Genomic DNA, 15648 nt, shown 5'->3' with positions numbered 1-15648 from the left:
GGTTTAATATAGCAGCATTTATATATACAAAACTCTTTTCTATATATTTGTCGTTTCATTCACATCTCATCGGCATTATACAGGGTGTCCCAGAAAATGTGTCATTGAATTATAATAAAAAAACTACACCACATAGAGTCATGCGGTCAATGGCATTTGTTCTTACTGGGTTTTTGCAACCTCCTCGTGTGAATGTCGTGTAACGTAAGTTTAATTATGTAAATTTTTGCGAGCTTAAGTCTGAAATTTGTCCAGTAAAGGTCACTTTTTTACCCCACCAATGTGAAGAGCGTGTCTAATTTAGTCAAATTAATGATAACTGACAGGGATATTCAGGAGCTATCCCATCGGAAAAAATAGCCGAACATCATGCTCTACGGAGGTCGCACAGAATAGCACACGATGAATTTTTCAGCGCAATCTTTGTCAGTCCGACGAAAGAAGGTTGGAAATCCAGCCCTCCCCGACATCCCAGAAAGAGATAAAACAGGCACGGCTTATCACGTTCGACTTTCGCTGGGATAATGCTTTCCCTCTCCCAATTTTAGGAACTGTTATCACTCTGTGGGCTGGCTTCGGAACCTCCTTTCGTCGCACTGAGAGCGATTGCGCTCAAAAAGTCATCGTGCGCTATGGTCCGGTGCTCCGAAAAGCATGATATTCGGCTATTTTTTCCGATGGGATAGCTCGTGAATATCACTGTGATTTATCATGAATTTGAGTGAATTCGTCACGCTCTTCATATTGGTGGGGTAAAACAGTGACCTTTACTTGGCAAATTTCCGAGTTCAGTTCGCAAATATTTACATAATTAAACTTGGAGTACATGACATTCACATTAGGATGTGGCAAAAACCTAATAAGAACAAATGCTGTTGACCGCATGATTCTAGGTGGCATAGTTTTTTTTATTATAATTCAATGACACGTTTTCTGGGACACCCTGTATACCTCAATAGCATACTCGTGCCGCAGGGCTTGAGTCATGCGACACGACTCAAGCCCTGCGGCCCTGCCGCTGATGATGGTCTGGTCTACCTCTGTCACTCACTGTCTGAAATTTTGCGAGTGAAAGTGACGTAGTATTGACGTATGGAGGCATGGTCGGCTGCTCGTTCACATGCTGCATATTTTACAAGAGCGTCAAAAGGTGGTGCAACCACAAAAGACGGCTCAACAGCTCTCGTAACACTAAAGCCGCTTTCCACAGGAATGCAAAGTTTTGAAATAATCGAAGGCACTGTTTGAATTACAGTGAACTTTCACTAAGTCAAACAATGCTTAAGTAGAAATTTAGTCTTAAATCAAACACCCACCGATATCCCATGTACCTTCAGTACACCCGTAATGCAAAAAGTACATACTTAAGGGGGGACGCGGGTTTCAACGTCGAAAAAATGACCGAAAAATTGAATTTTTGGAAATGCCAGTATTGGTCTCTATAATCGCTATTCCACAAGGTACCGAAGTGCTTTCCCTGAAAACACACCCTAAGTACCAAAAACAAACAATTTTGTAAGTCAAGGTAGCGCGATATGCACCAAATTCCTGAAAAATCTGCGGTTTTTGAATGCCCGTATCTCTGGAACGGGAGCTCACACCAGTGCAATCTTGGTATCACTGGAAAAAGTATTCTTTCGACTTCAAAGCCCCCGCTTCAGCGATGCAGTCCAATGAGAAGGAGGGTGGCAAACTGCAGAAGTTTGAAGGGACACCCGTGAGCGACAATTGGCTTTTTCGCGCCATGTGACCGCTAAGAGCTTTGCCATTGGACTTCTCCGCGGTTAGCTTGGCAACAAGCGCAGTCTCTGCCAAGGCGTCTGCTATCCCTTCGAATGGTCACCTGCTTCTCAAGATTCCCATTTCGTTTTTCGCGCATTTTATAGTCCAATCACTTCAGAAGTTGTGGAACAACGATCATTCAAGACTCAACTCGACTCAAGGCATCAATTCGGAAGCCGGAAGCGGAAGTCACTCAAACTATGAGGACTCCTCTGTTGGAAACCGAAAGTGACCACCATGTTGATATGCATCAGGATCCTTCCGATGACGTTCGACCAAACGATGGTGATAACGATTACAAAATGCTGTCCACAAGGCCAGGTGGGACTATACAGATGTGGTTAGAGCCCAGCTTTGTGGATACAGGAGCATCGCGTCAGACGTCAGAGACTGCTCAAGCCTCGTTGAGTGCCGTGTCCGCAACCGAGCGCAAGATGGAACTAAATACAGATTCGAAGTCCTCTGGTATGGAGGTGGAGGCTGCCCTGCAAATGTTCTGACGCTCTCTCTCAAGAAATGAACTCCGGTACACAAGCGTTGTGTGCGACGGCGACAGCAGAACGTACTTGGCTATGTGCGAGGACGAAACCTACGGCTTCATTCCACTGAAGAAGGAAGACTGCGTGAAACATGTTCAAAAACATATGGGTTCTGCACTATGCACCCTTGTCACAAAAAGCAAAAAAGGACAAGGTTCTTGGGGGACGTGACCCAAGATCTCATCAAGAAGTCCACTGGTTACTACGGCCTGGCACTGAGAAGCAACGACAAAGTAGACGACATGCAGAGAGCAGTCATGGCATACTATCATGTGATGTCTACAGGGGATCCATATCACGAGTTGTGTCCACCAAGCCCCACAAGCTGGTGCAGGCACAGAGCAGCGGAAGCAGAAGGGAAGCCGCAGCCAACGCACAGATATCGGCTGGCACGTCATGTTGCCGAAGCAATCCTGCCGATATATCAGCGCCTATCCAACTCACAACTACTACAGAGGTGTTAAGAAAAAAAAACAAAAAAAAAACATGCAAAACACTGCTGAGAGTCTCCACTCCGTAATATGGTCCCTGCCGTCAAAGGACAAGCATGCTTCACTCATTGCCGTGGAAACAGTTGTAAGCGAGGCTATCTACGAGTACAATCCTGGGACTCCCTGTCCCTACAAGCAGTTCTGCAACTCCCTTGGACCAGGAGTCGATGCACTACACTGAGCCACAGAGAAGGACCACTTGCGTCGAAAGAAGGCATCAAAAGGCCATCAGACGAAGGGCCATAAAGGAAAGAAGGCCAGTGTTGAAAGTGACCTGAAAGATAATCCAGGTGCCTTTTAGTCCAGTAAATGTTGTTCCAAACTTCGAAGTTAGTTTTTTCAAAATTAGTTTTCCTCCTACTTGCTCCGCTCGTGGAAAAGGATAGCTTCACAACCACTACGTCTAACTTCACCCTGTTTGTTTCGTTAGACTCGTGAGAGGTCACTGCACATTGTGACATCATTATGTTTTCAAGTTCAATGACCCCTGGTTCCTAACACTAGTATTCATACATGTAACACAACGCCTACAAATAAAAAAGTTTGCCTCAAAACCCACGTCCACCCCACTAGGAACCCGTAAGGGTAAACAAAGTGAAGTCAAGAAACCTGAGCTTACCCCCCGAAGGATGTTCAACAGAGAACCTAAGTTCAGGGGCAAACGAAGTAAGGGTGGAAACTAAGCTTTCAGTAGAAGCAACTTTACAATCAAAAAGCACAATGATGTCATCGACATACCTTCGGACCATTAACATGCCCCCACCAACTCAGGAAATAAAAGAGCGAATAGCGTTGTCCAGAACATTTAAATACATTTCGACCAAAACCGGTGCAATCGACGAACCAATGCAAACGCCTTCAAATTGAATGTAGGGATGATTCTCCCAATTGATGATGGTGGAGGTTAAGTAGATCCGAAGGATAGCCAAGAAATCGTGAACAGACACACTAGCAGAACTCTGGAAGCTAATGATGTTGTTGTCAATTAAGTCAAAGACCCGTTGGAGGAGAAGTGGCACTTTCATTGAGTAATAAAGATCTTTGATATCAAAGGAAACCATGTTAAGGGACCTTCCATGGGATTCCTTGAGGGAATCAATTAACTCCACAGAATTTTTGAGAGACAGGGAACCTGGACAAGGTAGCATTTTTAGTGCGTGTTGGAGGAAATCTGATACACACAGCTCTGCCATGCCCCCCGCTCGTTCAGAATTTGTTGGTCGTCGCTTCATCCCTGTCTCGGGTTCCCCTCCTTGATCAAAAGAAGTATTTGGTCGTGTTTCGACGACATCACCACCGCTAAACACGTCAACAAAGCGCTCGCTTTCGAATTCCGGCGCAGAAGCCCTTTCCTTCTCTGTCGTCGACAGCTTCCGCTTGCAGCTTCCGAAATGCTGGACGGTGCCATACTTTCATTTCAAAACTCGTTTGTCCATCGCAAGAATCTTCCACGTTCGAAAACACTGCAAGAAATAGGAAGTAAAAGTTGCGATCGCAATCCGCTTGTGAGAAAGGGCAGGCGTTCCGGGAGCTCCAGGAGCCGCCAATCTTAACGCACGCACAGATCACGTGGCACGGATTTCTCGCTTTGGGGCCTTGGATTTTTCCCCTCTTCGTCACAGCGCTTCTGACAGGAGAAGCTCGGATGCGCGGGAACTTTGAAGAGGACTAAAAGTACTGTCGATTGGTGCAAAGATGGCGTCGCTCGGTGATGTCGTTCCCGAGACACGGCTGTTTGAAAAACAACAATTTTTCGTCATTTTTGCGATATTGTCTGCTACCATGCCTCAGAAAAAACGAGTTGTGGGGCACTTCAAGGCGGATTTGAGCAAAAATACTTTTGGATTATATAGAAGACAGATTTTCGTCAACAAAAATGTTACAGAAAATCAGTTTTTTGTCATTTTTCGCGAGTTGATCCCCGCGTACCTCCTTAAGTCAAACTAAGATCGTGGATAGTGAGTGCTTGAGTTATCGAGCGTTCACTGTAACAGGTTTTTCCAATGCACTGAAAACATGGCAGGCCAACAAAAAATTTGAAATTCGTTTGAATTAATCAAAAATATGAATTATTTGGGTTTGAATTAACGTGAGTTTACAGTACTTTCACTGCCGGTATGCTTCCTAGGGACCAGGTATTGATATATGCTTGAAAGAAAAAAATCTTGAGAGGTTGACCGCACGACCATGCCTGATTCAGCATAAAATCATCCAACAGACTATTTCTGGAAAGAAAAAGTGCACTAGCAAATTCATTCAAATTAATTCATTTTTCTCAGTGTTTTCTACAATTCGACCGTCGAATAATTAACCAAATTTCGCGTTCCTGGGACCAAATTAACGGAAGTTTACTGTGTGGTGTAATCACCCTAGCAATCAAGAAAAGACACGAGCCACGGCCGTTATCAGTGTGCAGCACAGAGACACGCCCCTGCCCAAGGGCACTTAAGGCAATGTACGGAAGCGTAGGCCGTCTTTTCTCTGTCTGGATTTGGTGGGCGCTGCTCGGGTGGAAAACACGGCGGATTTAATGTAAGGGAATAAACCTTGTTTCTCGTTGTTAGTTGTGTTCTTCAGGATTACGGCGGGTCGGATATGGAACCACCCCGGGTTTGTGGGCCGCTGTTCCCACAACTGTAGTGGAGTTGCAAAAAGCAGTGGAGAAGCTGCTCCCAGGAACAGCAGCGTGTGCACAACACTGAAGTGGCCGTTAATGCAGGCCAGCTCTCTCGGATCCCACACGCTCCAGTCAATGGAGAGCACGAAGGACGACATGCTGTTGTGCATGGACAGTGATAAAGAACCATCCAAGTGTGAAGAGACCACTGACGCATAAATAAAGCAATAAAGCAGAGTGTCTACCAAATTGCGGCCTTCAAATTCCCTGTCAAAAACAACAGGAAACTTGGTGCCTGCTCCTACGTTTTGATACAGATCCCTCATAAAGCAGATCATCTGTTAAGTATTAGTGAGGCTACCCTACTTTTCTGCCTCAGAGCTTGTCGTACTGGCGAACTGCTACTCACGGTAACGTTGCTGCAGCATCGCCGCTCAACCACCGGTTGGTACTCGCGAATCTGCCGCGCATCAACATGGCACTTGTCAATGATTTTCCGCCCCGACTTCTGCTGCTTTTCGGCCAAATTCCCTGGCAATCCCCTGAATTTTCCAGTCACATGAAAAATCCCCTGACAATTCCCTGTTTTCCAGGTTGGTGGACACCCTGATAAAGATAATGTCGCACCTGTGCACAAATTTTGTGTTTTCTCTGACTGCGATTGTGAAAATGTGGTGTGGATTAGAATAGGCCAGGTATGAAGGTACGAAGTTTACTGCTGGGTGCAGCTGACAACTTGCCTTGCCTTCCTTGTTGAGAAGACTCCTCTGTTGTTGCGTGGCACGGTTCAGGTTGCGTATTGTGCGGCTGAGGTGGGGAACTACACACACTGTGGCTGCTTCCTGCACTTTGCAGGCTAATAACTGTGTCACCTGGTGCCAGGTCGCACGAGAGTTGCTCCACATTTGACGAGTCGTGTGAGACGTCGGCCTGCGACGTCGACGCATTTGTGGCACCTGAAAAGATACAGAACACTTGGTATGTTACGAATGAACTTGCCAGTGTGCAGACTGAAGTTGCCCCCATGCTTACAGAATTCGTGAGCAAGTTTTGTGTGGCATGACATCCTGTTATCAGCAGTCAATTTACTTATCTGGAGTCTTACTGATGTCAGTTTTGTACTGCTTCTTCTCATTAAAAAGTAAGTTTCATTGTAAATAATGGTGTATACACAACAGGGCATACAAGGTAATGATTTCTAAATTGATTCCTAAATGATCTCTAAATCTTTGAGTGCTTTCTGAACAAACTGAGGAGAAAGGTTCTGGGTGTTCTTGGAGCTGAACAAACGCTTGAGATTGCACAAAGGGTATTGGAAGCAACACACCACTCGCTAGCAGTGAAGTTCCTCTTAAGGCTACGGTTTCACGGTAGCCATCTTGAATTTATTTACGGGCTTCCTACAGCGGGGCGCCACCATCGCGGTTTCCGTGGATGACCCCGTTAGGGAGAAACAGTTACGCATGGGACAGCTGTCGACTGGACCCTTTGACCTTGGGTCTCCCGTTTATGCCATTGTACGATTGTCTCTTAAAACTGTCGTGCAAGATGGCGAGTTGATTTAGTCTTGAAAACGTCTTGCTAGTTTTGAGCCTTCGTGTTTGTGTTTGTTTACATGTCTTGCCAATCGCTCAGGCTTGCCTATCATAGATTTTATCCACCAGCCAGCCTGCATTTACGCCATTCTGTTAATTGATTTTCGTGCTTCCGTGTTTTGAGTAGCACGGGGGTAGCTGCCGTGCGCATAGCGTGTGACGAAGGCTCTGCAAAATATAATATATTTGAGATATATAAAAATATATATCTCAAATGCAAAATGGTCAAACAACAGTCATAAAAAATGGACGCAAATACTACATAATTGCAGTCAGCTGTGAAGAGTCTGTTCACGTGCCGATCGGTAGCAGTTTTATCTCAATACAGCTTACAGAAACAGGATTTCTTGAAATGAAGTATGAAATTACCACTTCTGTTGAAACTAGAAGTTCAACTCACAGTGCACACACAAAATGATAAGAATCAAAGGAATGGCATAACCGAAGTAAATAGGGAAGTCGGCCATTATACGCTATGTAACCTGTCCGTATTCCGCATAGTAGCGGCCGTGACAAAGTGCCATCAAAGGTGAAGATAACTTCTTTTTTTTTTCTATTTGGCTGCGATTCGTGTTATCGCTTTGTGAGATGACGAGGTGTGATCTTTCACCACAAAATGTCGTCAATTTCACTAGTTTATTTCAGTCGTCTCCATCCCATTATGCGGCGCTGATTGCCCACAGTTTGCTGTGAGGCCATCGTTGTACTTCGACGTAAATCCGAACAACGTAAATGACTCCGAGATAATGCCATCTTTGACTAATTTCACTTACTATCGTAAAGACAGAGGTGGGAGAAGGGGTGGGGGAGTGTTCATTGCCGTAAGAAACACTTTTTCTTCATATCTTATACCAGTCTTGTCTGTTCTTGAGATTGTCTGGGTGTGTGTACAGTGCGGGCCGACAAATGTACTGCTGGGAGTATGTTACTGCTCGCCGGATTATGTCACAGATTTTGCAAGTGAACTGTTTCTTGTTATATCTGATATTGCTATGCGCTTTCCTAAACACAAACTCGTGCTTCTTGGAGATTTTAACATTACTGGTATCGACTGGAATATACCTTGTGTCATGCCCGGTTGTTCCACCCTTGCTAGAGATTTTTTCAATTTGTGCTTGGATTTTCATCGTCACCAAATCATATCGTCCCCAACCAGGGTCACAGACAGCACTGCAAATATTTTAGATTTCGTGTTGTCCCCACTACCATATATTGTTAGTTCCGTTACATGCATGACCAACATCAGCGACCTCAATGTCATTCACTTTAATATACGTTCTGAAACACCGATGTGTCGTACCACCAAGAAGGTGATTCGATTACACGACCATGCCAACTTCACTGCCATAAACGATGCTCTTTCTTCATCTCTTCAGCCATTTCTTCTAAGCCAACCATTTCGCTCTGTCGAAGAGAATTGGCTCTACTATAAGTCACTGTTGTCCAGCCTCATTGAGAGGTACATGCCGTCTATGTCGATTATAACTTCTTCCCACGCCCCATGGTACAAGTCCATCAAAACATTACTGAATAAGAAAAAAAGACTTGTTCAGAAGAGCGAAAACTAGGAATTCCGCCGTGTTGTGGGAAAGGTATATTTCATGTACCGAGACCTACAAGCACGCAGTCAGAGATGCGGAACGCAAGTTCTTTTCCTGCAACCTTCCGAAGCTCCTTGTTCAGAACCCAAAAAAATTTTGGTCCACTATAAATCCAGCCAGAGCTAACAATGAGATATTACTTCACGAAGGAAGGGACCCTGTCCCGCCTGACCAGTGTGCAAAATTGCTTGGCTATACTTTCGGGCAGGCCTTTTCAACAGAAAGTACGTCTTACATACCAAGCTGTCCACCTTTGTCTTGTCCCCCAATGGAGCCGATCCTCATATCTGAAAGCGGTATCCTACAGCAAATCGATTCGATTCGCATTTCTTTGTAAATTTTAAAGGGCATTAGGATAATCTCCTCTTCCTATCTAACTGCTATCTTTCGGCAGTCGTAATCTTCTGCTGCCATCCATATCTACAAGAAAGGTGACAAGCACGACACTAACAATTATCGTCCAATATCACTAACGAGTGTGCCATCTAAAATTCTCGAACATATAATACATTCAAACAATGTCCTTTCTCGAGTCTAATGGCCTCATTTCGCCCTGTCAACATGGCTTCCGCAAACATTTTTCCTGCGAAACCCAACTCGCCTCGTTCATTCACGATATTCATACTAATCTGGACAACAGACTTCAGACAGACGTCATATTCCTTCATTTCTCTCGTGCCTTAGACCGGATTCCTCATGGCCGACTAATGACCAAGCTGCGGAGCTTTAATATTGATTCCGCAACGTCATCTTGGATTTCTGCATTCCTGAGTTTCCGTTCACAGTCTGTCTTCGCCAATAACGTACTCACAGATGCCCACCCAGTCTCTTCCGGTGTACTGCAGGGTACCGTGTTAGGACCTCTCCTGTTTCTCCTGTTCATTAATGACCTGCCTTTGTCCATACAGTCAAACATACATCTCTTTGCCGATGACTGTGTCCTTTATCGCTGCATCTCCTCTCCCGACGACCATCTCATCCTTCAAGATGACCTCACCCTCATCGATCAGTGGTGCAGTAAGTGGCTAATGTCACTCAATATTGATAAATGTTGCCACGTCCCATTTTGTAGGAAAACTCCAAAATTCAACCACTCTTACTCCCCTAATGGTTCTGTAATTTCGTCCGCTACATCATATAAGTATCTGGGTGTTAATTTGCAAAACTGTCTTTCTTGGAACATCCACGTAAGTTCCATAGTTAACAAAGCTAACCGCACCTTAGGATATTTGAAACGGCATCTCTCGTCTGCCCCCCCCCTAATATTAAACACCTGGCTTACATCACATTAGTCTGGCCTCAGCTGGAGTATGCCTCTGCCGTATGGGATCCATCTACTGCTTACCTTGTGCGCGACCTCGAAGCCGTTCAAAACCGCGCAACCAGGTTCATCACTAGTAAGTACTCACCATATACAAGTATCTCTTCATTAAAAAAAAACACATCAACCTGGCCGAACTGCACGTCCGTAGGAGGGCCGCACGCTTATCACTGTTTCACAAGTTCTGCCATTCTCCTGCCATCAGGTCATCCTATATCAATCCTCCTCACAGAATATCATCTCGCATCGACCACGAACTCAAAGTCGCCCGCTTAAAATGTAACACTCAATCATTTTCAAATTCCTTTTCCCCCCAAAACTGCCATTTATTGGAATAACCTCCCGCCCCACATCGTTACCATAACTGACCCGTCTCAATTTCGTAATTCTATCTCAAGTTAATAACTCTTGCGTCATTTATGATACCTTGTGTAACCTACTTGTATAACGTTGTTGTTGCTGTTTCACTGCCTTTTTTTTTCTCTATGTATTATCTTTTTCCTCACTTCCTGTAACCCACTCCTCCCATGTAACGCCCGTATGGGACTTTTGGGAGCTCAATAAATTAATTGATTGATTGATTCGTCTACAGACTTCAGAGTTCAACTGAAGAAATTGCATTTGCATTGCAAGATAGTTATCGTGCGACAAAAATTCCTCGTAGCAAAATGGGTGCGACAGCACTCCTTCCCCTTGCCCACATAATAAACATTTACCGTGGTGGCCCCTCCTTTCATGCTCCGGTTCTTCCTTCAGTTCCCCCACACGCAGAAAACAAAAAAAACTAGTTGGAAAGAAAAAGGAATGAGACAAAGACGCGCGTGCTCTGGGGAAGGGGATTGGCTTATATTCTTTTCTCTCTGGGCAATAGTATTCACGCCTAGCACTGACAATTGGTTTGTAACCGCCTGCTTTCCGCCCCTAACAGGCTTCGCCGTCATAGAAGTTATCAGTGGCACTGGGAGACCGAAGTTGATTCGTCATGCGCAGCACAGGGCGCAATTGTTACGATTCGAGCCTATTGTGATAATTGCAGTTTCATTGTGATAAGTATTATAATAACGAATACAGTTCTATATGACATTTAACAACAGGGCTGCTTGTCCATCCCGTAGCGCAAAGATTACAACGAAACAGCTGTTGCACAAAATGCCGCATGCGTTCATTGTACACGCACGCATTGCTTACTAGGGGCAAAAACAGGATGCTACGATTTTTCGTTCTGTCCACAACAGTTGTTTCGATCCAAAGCCAATATGTTACTCTGTGGAAACCTTGCAAGAATGTCAGAAATACAAGCAAAGACACACTCAAGAGCCAAGCTCTGAACAACAGTTTTGTAGCGTTCTCCTGGGATTCTCTCTTACAACGAGACATGAGGTACAACAACCGAAGAAATGCCAACGCTTGCGCATTCTAGTTGTTTTTCCTCGGTCGTTCGTATTGTCCTCGTCTGCCGTAGCTCCGTCGTGTCTAAATATCACATTTTCCGCTGCACCCTTGTTTTCTTCTTGTCTTGATGGGAAAGTTATGCATCAACTTGTACAACTTCAGGAAGGTAAATTGCATTGCTGCATTTTTGGTGATACGATATGCCATGTAAAACAGTTGACATGGTTACAGAAATACCATGTTTTTATTTTAATTTTATTAAGTTATTTAACTAACTAACTACTAACTACCACGTTTTTGTGTCTTCATAAGAAGAACTATTAGCTAGGAAGCCACATATGTAAGGACGCGTACATGTTCACTCGCAAGAGTCAAGGACGTTGGAGATGGAAGGAACATTTTACGGCAGCTTTTCGAGATCATGCAATGCGAAAGACAGGAATACAGGAGGCTTTGGACAATTTTTAATTGCGGGAAATTTATTTTTTTTTCAATTGAACTTTGAAAATTGCCAAGCAAACCTTACTTTTTTGTTTTTTTAACAGAAATATGATGTCCTCCACGGATAACCGCAGACCCAACAAAGACTATGCACAGTATCGCAACAGAAATAGTCAGAAAAAAATTAGTAAAAATTACGCTGTAGCCCCGCCTGCTTGATTTTCGCAGAGAAACGTACACGAAATCTAAGTCTAGACGAGAAAGTGTCCCGGCCTTCATTTGTTTTGGCCTTTGAGATAAAGACGGTTGTTTTCTTCGTGATAAGACGGTTGTCACCAGCATCAGGGTCAACGCGGCGCAAAGGAAGGTAAAACTCTAGGTAAAACGAAAGGCGGGAACACTTCCCCCTCTCCCTCAAATACTGTGGGCTTTTCTTTGTGACAATCAAGCAGGCGGGGCTGAAGCCGACTTTGTACTAATTTTTTTTTTTTTTGCTTGCGGTTATCCCCTGGGGGACTTCATATTTCTGTAAAAAAGTGAGGTTCGCTTGGCAATTTTCAAAGTTTAATTGAAGAAATAAAATTTCCGCAATTAAAAATTGTCCAAAGTATTCCTCAGTGGTGGCAAAATTTTCCAGAAGGTAATTACCGGAAGTCTGACAATCCTCCGGCGAGTACGTCGCCAGTTAGAATTTTTTATCACCTTAGGTGAAACACCCTGCATAATATAGTAAAGGAATGATGTTACAAATGAGTACTATATTCTGAGCTCAGCTTTTGCTTACGTGTGCTGATGCTGAAGAATCCAATCATTTTTTACTCGTAGCAACCATGCACAATTGGTTTCCCTATATCAACGGAAACGACTTCCATAACGAACGTTACCTAATCTGAGCTGTTTTCTCTCTTGGTATGGGTATGCATGCCTTCTTTTAGGGTTACAGTACCTGTAACCCTAAAAGTTACAAAGAAATAGATCGTCTAAGAAAACAAAAGGTTTCTTAGACGATCCGCAGGGCAATCACCCTGCAAACGACACAAAGAGGAATTCCCCACTATCAGAGCCGTAGCGAGGCAAGTTTGCAGCCAGGGCAGGGTAAATCTGAAGCGCTTCCCCCCCTCTCCAACTGCTGTCAGAAGCCCTGTAAACAATTAATGAATGAAATGAAAATGCTTATTTGCACTGCAGAGATCGTAAATTCAAATTTCCTCAGTTCCCGCTTTATCCTGTCCAACCAACCTGTTGAGTTTACGTGCTTTTGTATCTACCATACGCATTTTGTCTAAAAAAAATAAATAATACTACTAATAATAAACATAAGGAAGGTAAATACGGTTGAAAAGGAAAAAAGTTCGCAGACGGTCGGTTACAGTGACTGATGGCAAGTTCCCGAGTTCAATTCAATGAAACCAATACACTACACTAAAAAAAAGAATGAAGAAAATGAACGGCATAATTCACAAAAAGTTCATGACAGACAAAAAAGAAAAAAAGAAGACAACGAAAAGTGCAGAAACAGCTGTAGCAGAAAACGTCTTTTTTCGGTATTTGCCTGCGACATCTCCCGGGGAAGGCTGGGACTTACAAACCATGGGACTACCAACTTGCGCGGTAAATCTCGCTTGCCACAGCCCATCAGTTTCGGTTTCGCTGGGCGGTGTGTGGGTAGCTTTTAGGCATTCGGGCTTCCCCTGATACACTCCGATTACGGTGAAACTTTCAGGATTTGTTCTGTGCATAATTGTCTCTCTTCAGTGCGGATTTTGCTCTCAAACAAGCACTATAACAATCCGAAATGACAAGTTGAAAAATCCAATTTTTCAGGTTTTCTTATGAGTGTTTAAATTACCTACGTAAAATATCAATAATACGGGGCTGTGGCACACTTTGTGTATCCCAGGACACAACGCTGCAAAAAACTACATAGCGCTATTTTCTTTTTTCTTCGCGTAAAACCTTGGCAAAGATGAGCAAAAAATGAGAATATGGTCATGTTCCTCGCTTTATAGTAGAGCAGCTGAGTGATGTATAAACAAAAGGGCGCTGTAGCACATTTGTATAGAAAAAATGCTTTCCTACGACATCAATACTTCCAACGTCAGGCAAATAGGAGCGGCGCAATCTCTTTGCAAACATGGCAGTTTTCACAAGAAGAGTGAGACTGAAGCCTTAAAGGACCATAAATTAGAAATGCCATTGAGGGTGGTTGTCAATGAAAACCAAACTGGACAGAAAGTAGTCTCGAAGTTCATTTAAAGGTGCCTTTCTTCCCTTCAGCTTGAAAACCCCTATGCTTAAGGAACACAGAGGAATTTGTTTTGAACCTTGTACCTTTTCGTGGAAAGCATTGTGTAGCAGCATACATGGATATAGAAGACTTGTAGCATAGCCTAGAAGAGCCCATCTTGCTGTCATGTATTAGTACGTTCCTCAAGTCCTGTCCTCGAGTCAAGTCCTACGTTCCTGAAGTTTCAGGCTACAACGGGCATGAGCGTAAACGGTTTCGTGCAAATTCTCAAGCTCTATCTGCATGCTACTGTTCTTGTGGTCGATGGTAACCTCTTCTCGCCCCCAAAAAATGGTATCTGCATTAGTTCAGCCGTCGCACCTCTCCTGTCAGAGGTTTATCTTCATTATTTACGGATGATAAATAAAAGGAATAAACTTTACAAAAAGTTTTTGAGGTCAAGGGACTTGGTAAATCTACGAAATTATAAGCGTTATAGAAATCATGTTACACAAGAATTAAAAGCGGCTAAGCTACGCTACTATACGCGATTTGAAGATGCCGCTGGAAAGCGCCCCCAAGAAGTCTGGAGATCAATCAATGATCTAATTAGACACAAGACCAGACGCGGCCACGAAGGAACTTTTCGTCGATGGGACTGTTCTAACAGGCGATGCTCTCACAAACAAATTCAACAAGTATTTCGTGTCGGCTGGTGCTCAATCGCAATCCGCGGCTATGCCAAATATGAATATTATAAGAAACCCATATTCTATCTTTTTGGTGCCGACTGATAGATGTGAAATATTAAGTACATTTTTAGGTCTAAAAAACAACAAAAGCAAGGACGTTTATGGCATGAACATAAAACCAATCAAGTTTGTTACTGATGTCCTTGCCTCGTGCTTAGAGTACATTTTCAATTTATCATTATCGCAAGGAAAGTTTCCAGAGCAGATGAAATGCTCAAAAGTATCTTATCTTTAAAGGAGGCAACATAAACAGTCTCGCGAATTACAGACCGATATCGGTATTACCCGTGTTCTCCAAGGGCCTCGAAAAGATAGTAGAAACGTGCCTGAGTAGTTTTTTATCTAAACATAACATTCTTACCGATGCTCAGCACGGTTTCCGTAAAGGTAGATCTACCGAAACTGCGCTATTTGTGATGAAAGAATCTATAATTCATAATTTGGAAAATAAGCTCCTTACACTTGCCATATATATAGACCTTTCAAAGGCTTTCAACTCCTTATGTCCCATTATTTTATTATATAAGCTCGATTATTATGGGTTTCAACGTGTTTGTCTTTCCTTTCTCACATCATATCTGGTAAACAGGTATCAGGTTGTACAAATTAATGGCAACTTATCTAGTCCCATGGAAGTTTGCCTAGGTGTACAACAAGGTAGCATATTGGGCCCTTTATTGTTCAGTATTTTTATAAATGATGTAACAAAGATTAGTCAAATACTAACATGTGTCATTTATGTCGACGACCCGACCCTACTATTCGGTTCCACAGACGCGGATGAGGTAATCTCCGAGGCAAACACAGTGCTCAGAGAGCTAGCCATTTGGAGCTATGCAAATAAACTAAAAATGAATTGCAACAAAACTACAGCAATTATATTTCGTAGC

General features: G+C 43.5%; 1 protein-coding gene across 2 annotated transcripts in view; it reads right to left on the bottom strand.

The window, feature by feature from the left end:
• The window catches only part of LOC135385258 (uncharacterized), a 31260-nt gene that overhangs the window by 11803 nt on the left and 3809 nt on the right, over nucleotides 1-15648 (bottom strand). For both annotated transcript variants that reach the window (XM_064614460.1, XM_064614461.1), the window contains exon 3: nucleotides 6170-6385. In XM_064614460.1, coding sequence (XP_064470530.1) covers nucleotides 6170-6385 — 216 coding nt within the window. The remainder of the gene's footprint in view (nucleotides 1-6169; nucleotides 6386-15648) is intronic.

This window comes from Ornithodoros turicata, chromosome 2 (assembly GCF_037126465.1).
Source record: "Ornithodoros turicata isolate Travis chromosome 2, ASM3712646v1, whole genome shotgun sequence".
NCBI lineage: Eukaryota > Metazoa > Arthropoda > Arachnida > Ixodida > Argasidae > Ornithodoros > Ornithodoros turicata.
The sequence above is the reverse complement of the archived record's forward strand: the minus strand, read 5'-3'. Positions and strand labels throughout refer to the sequence as shown.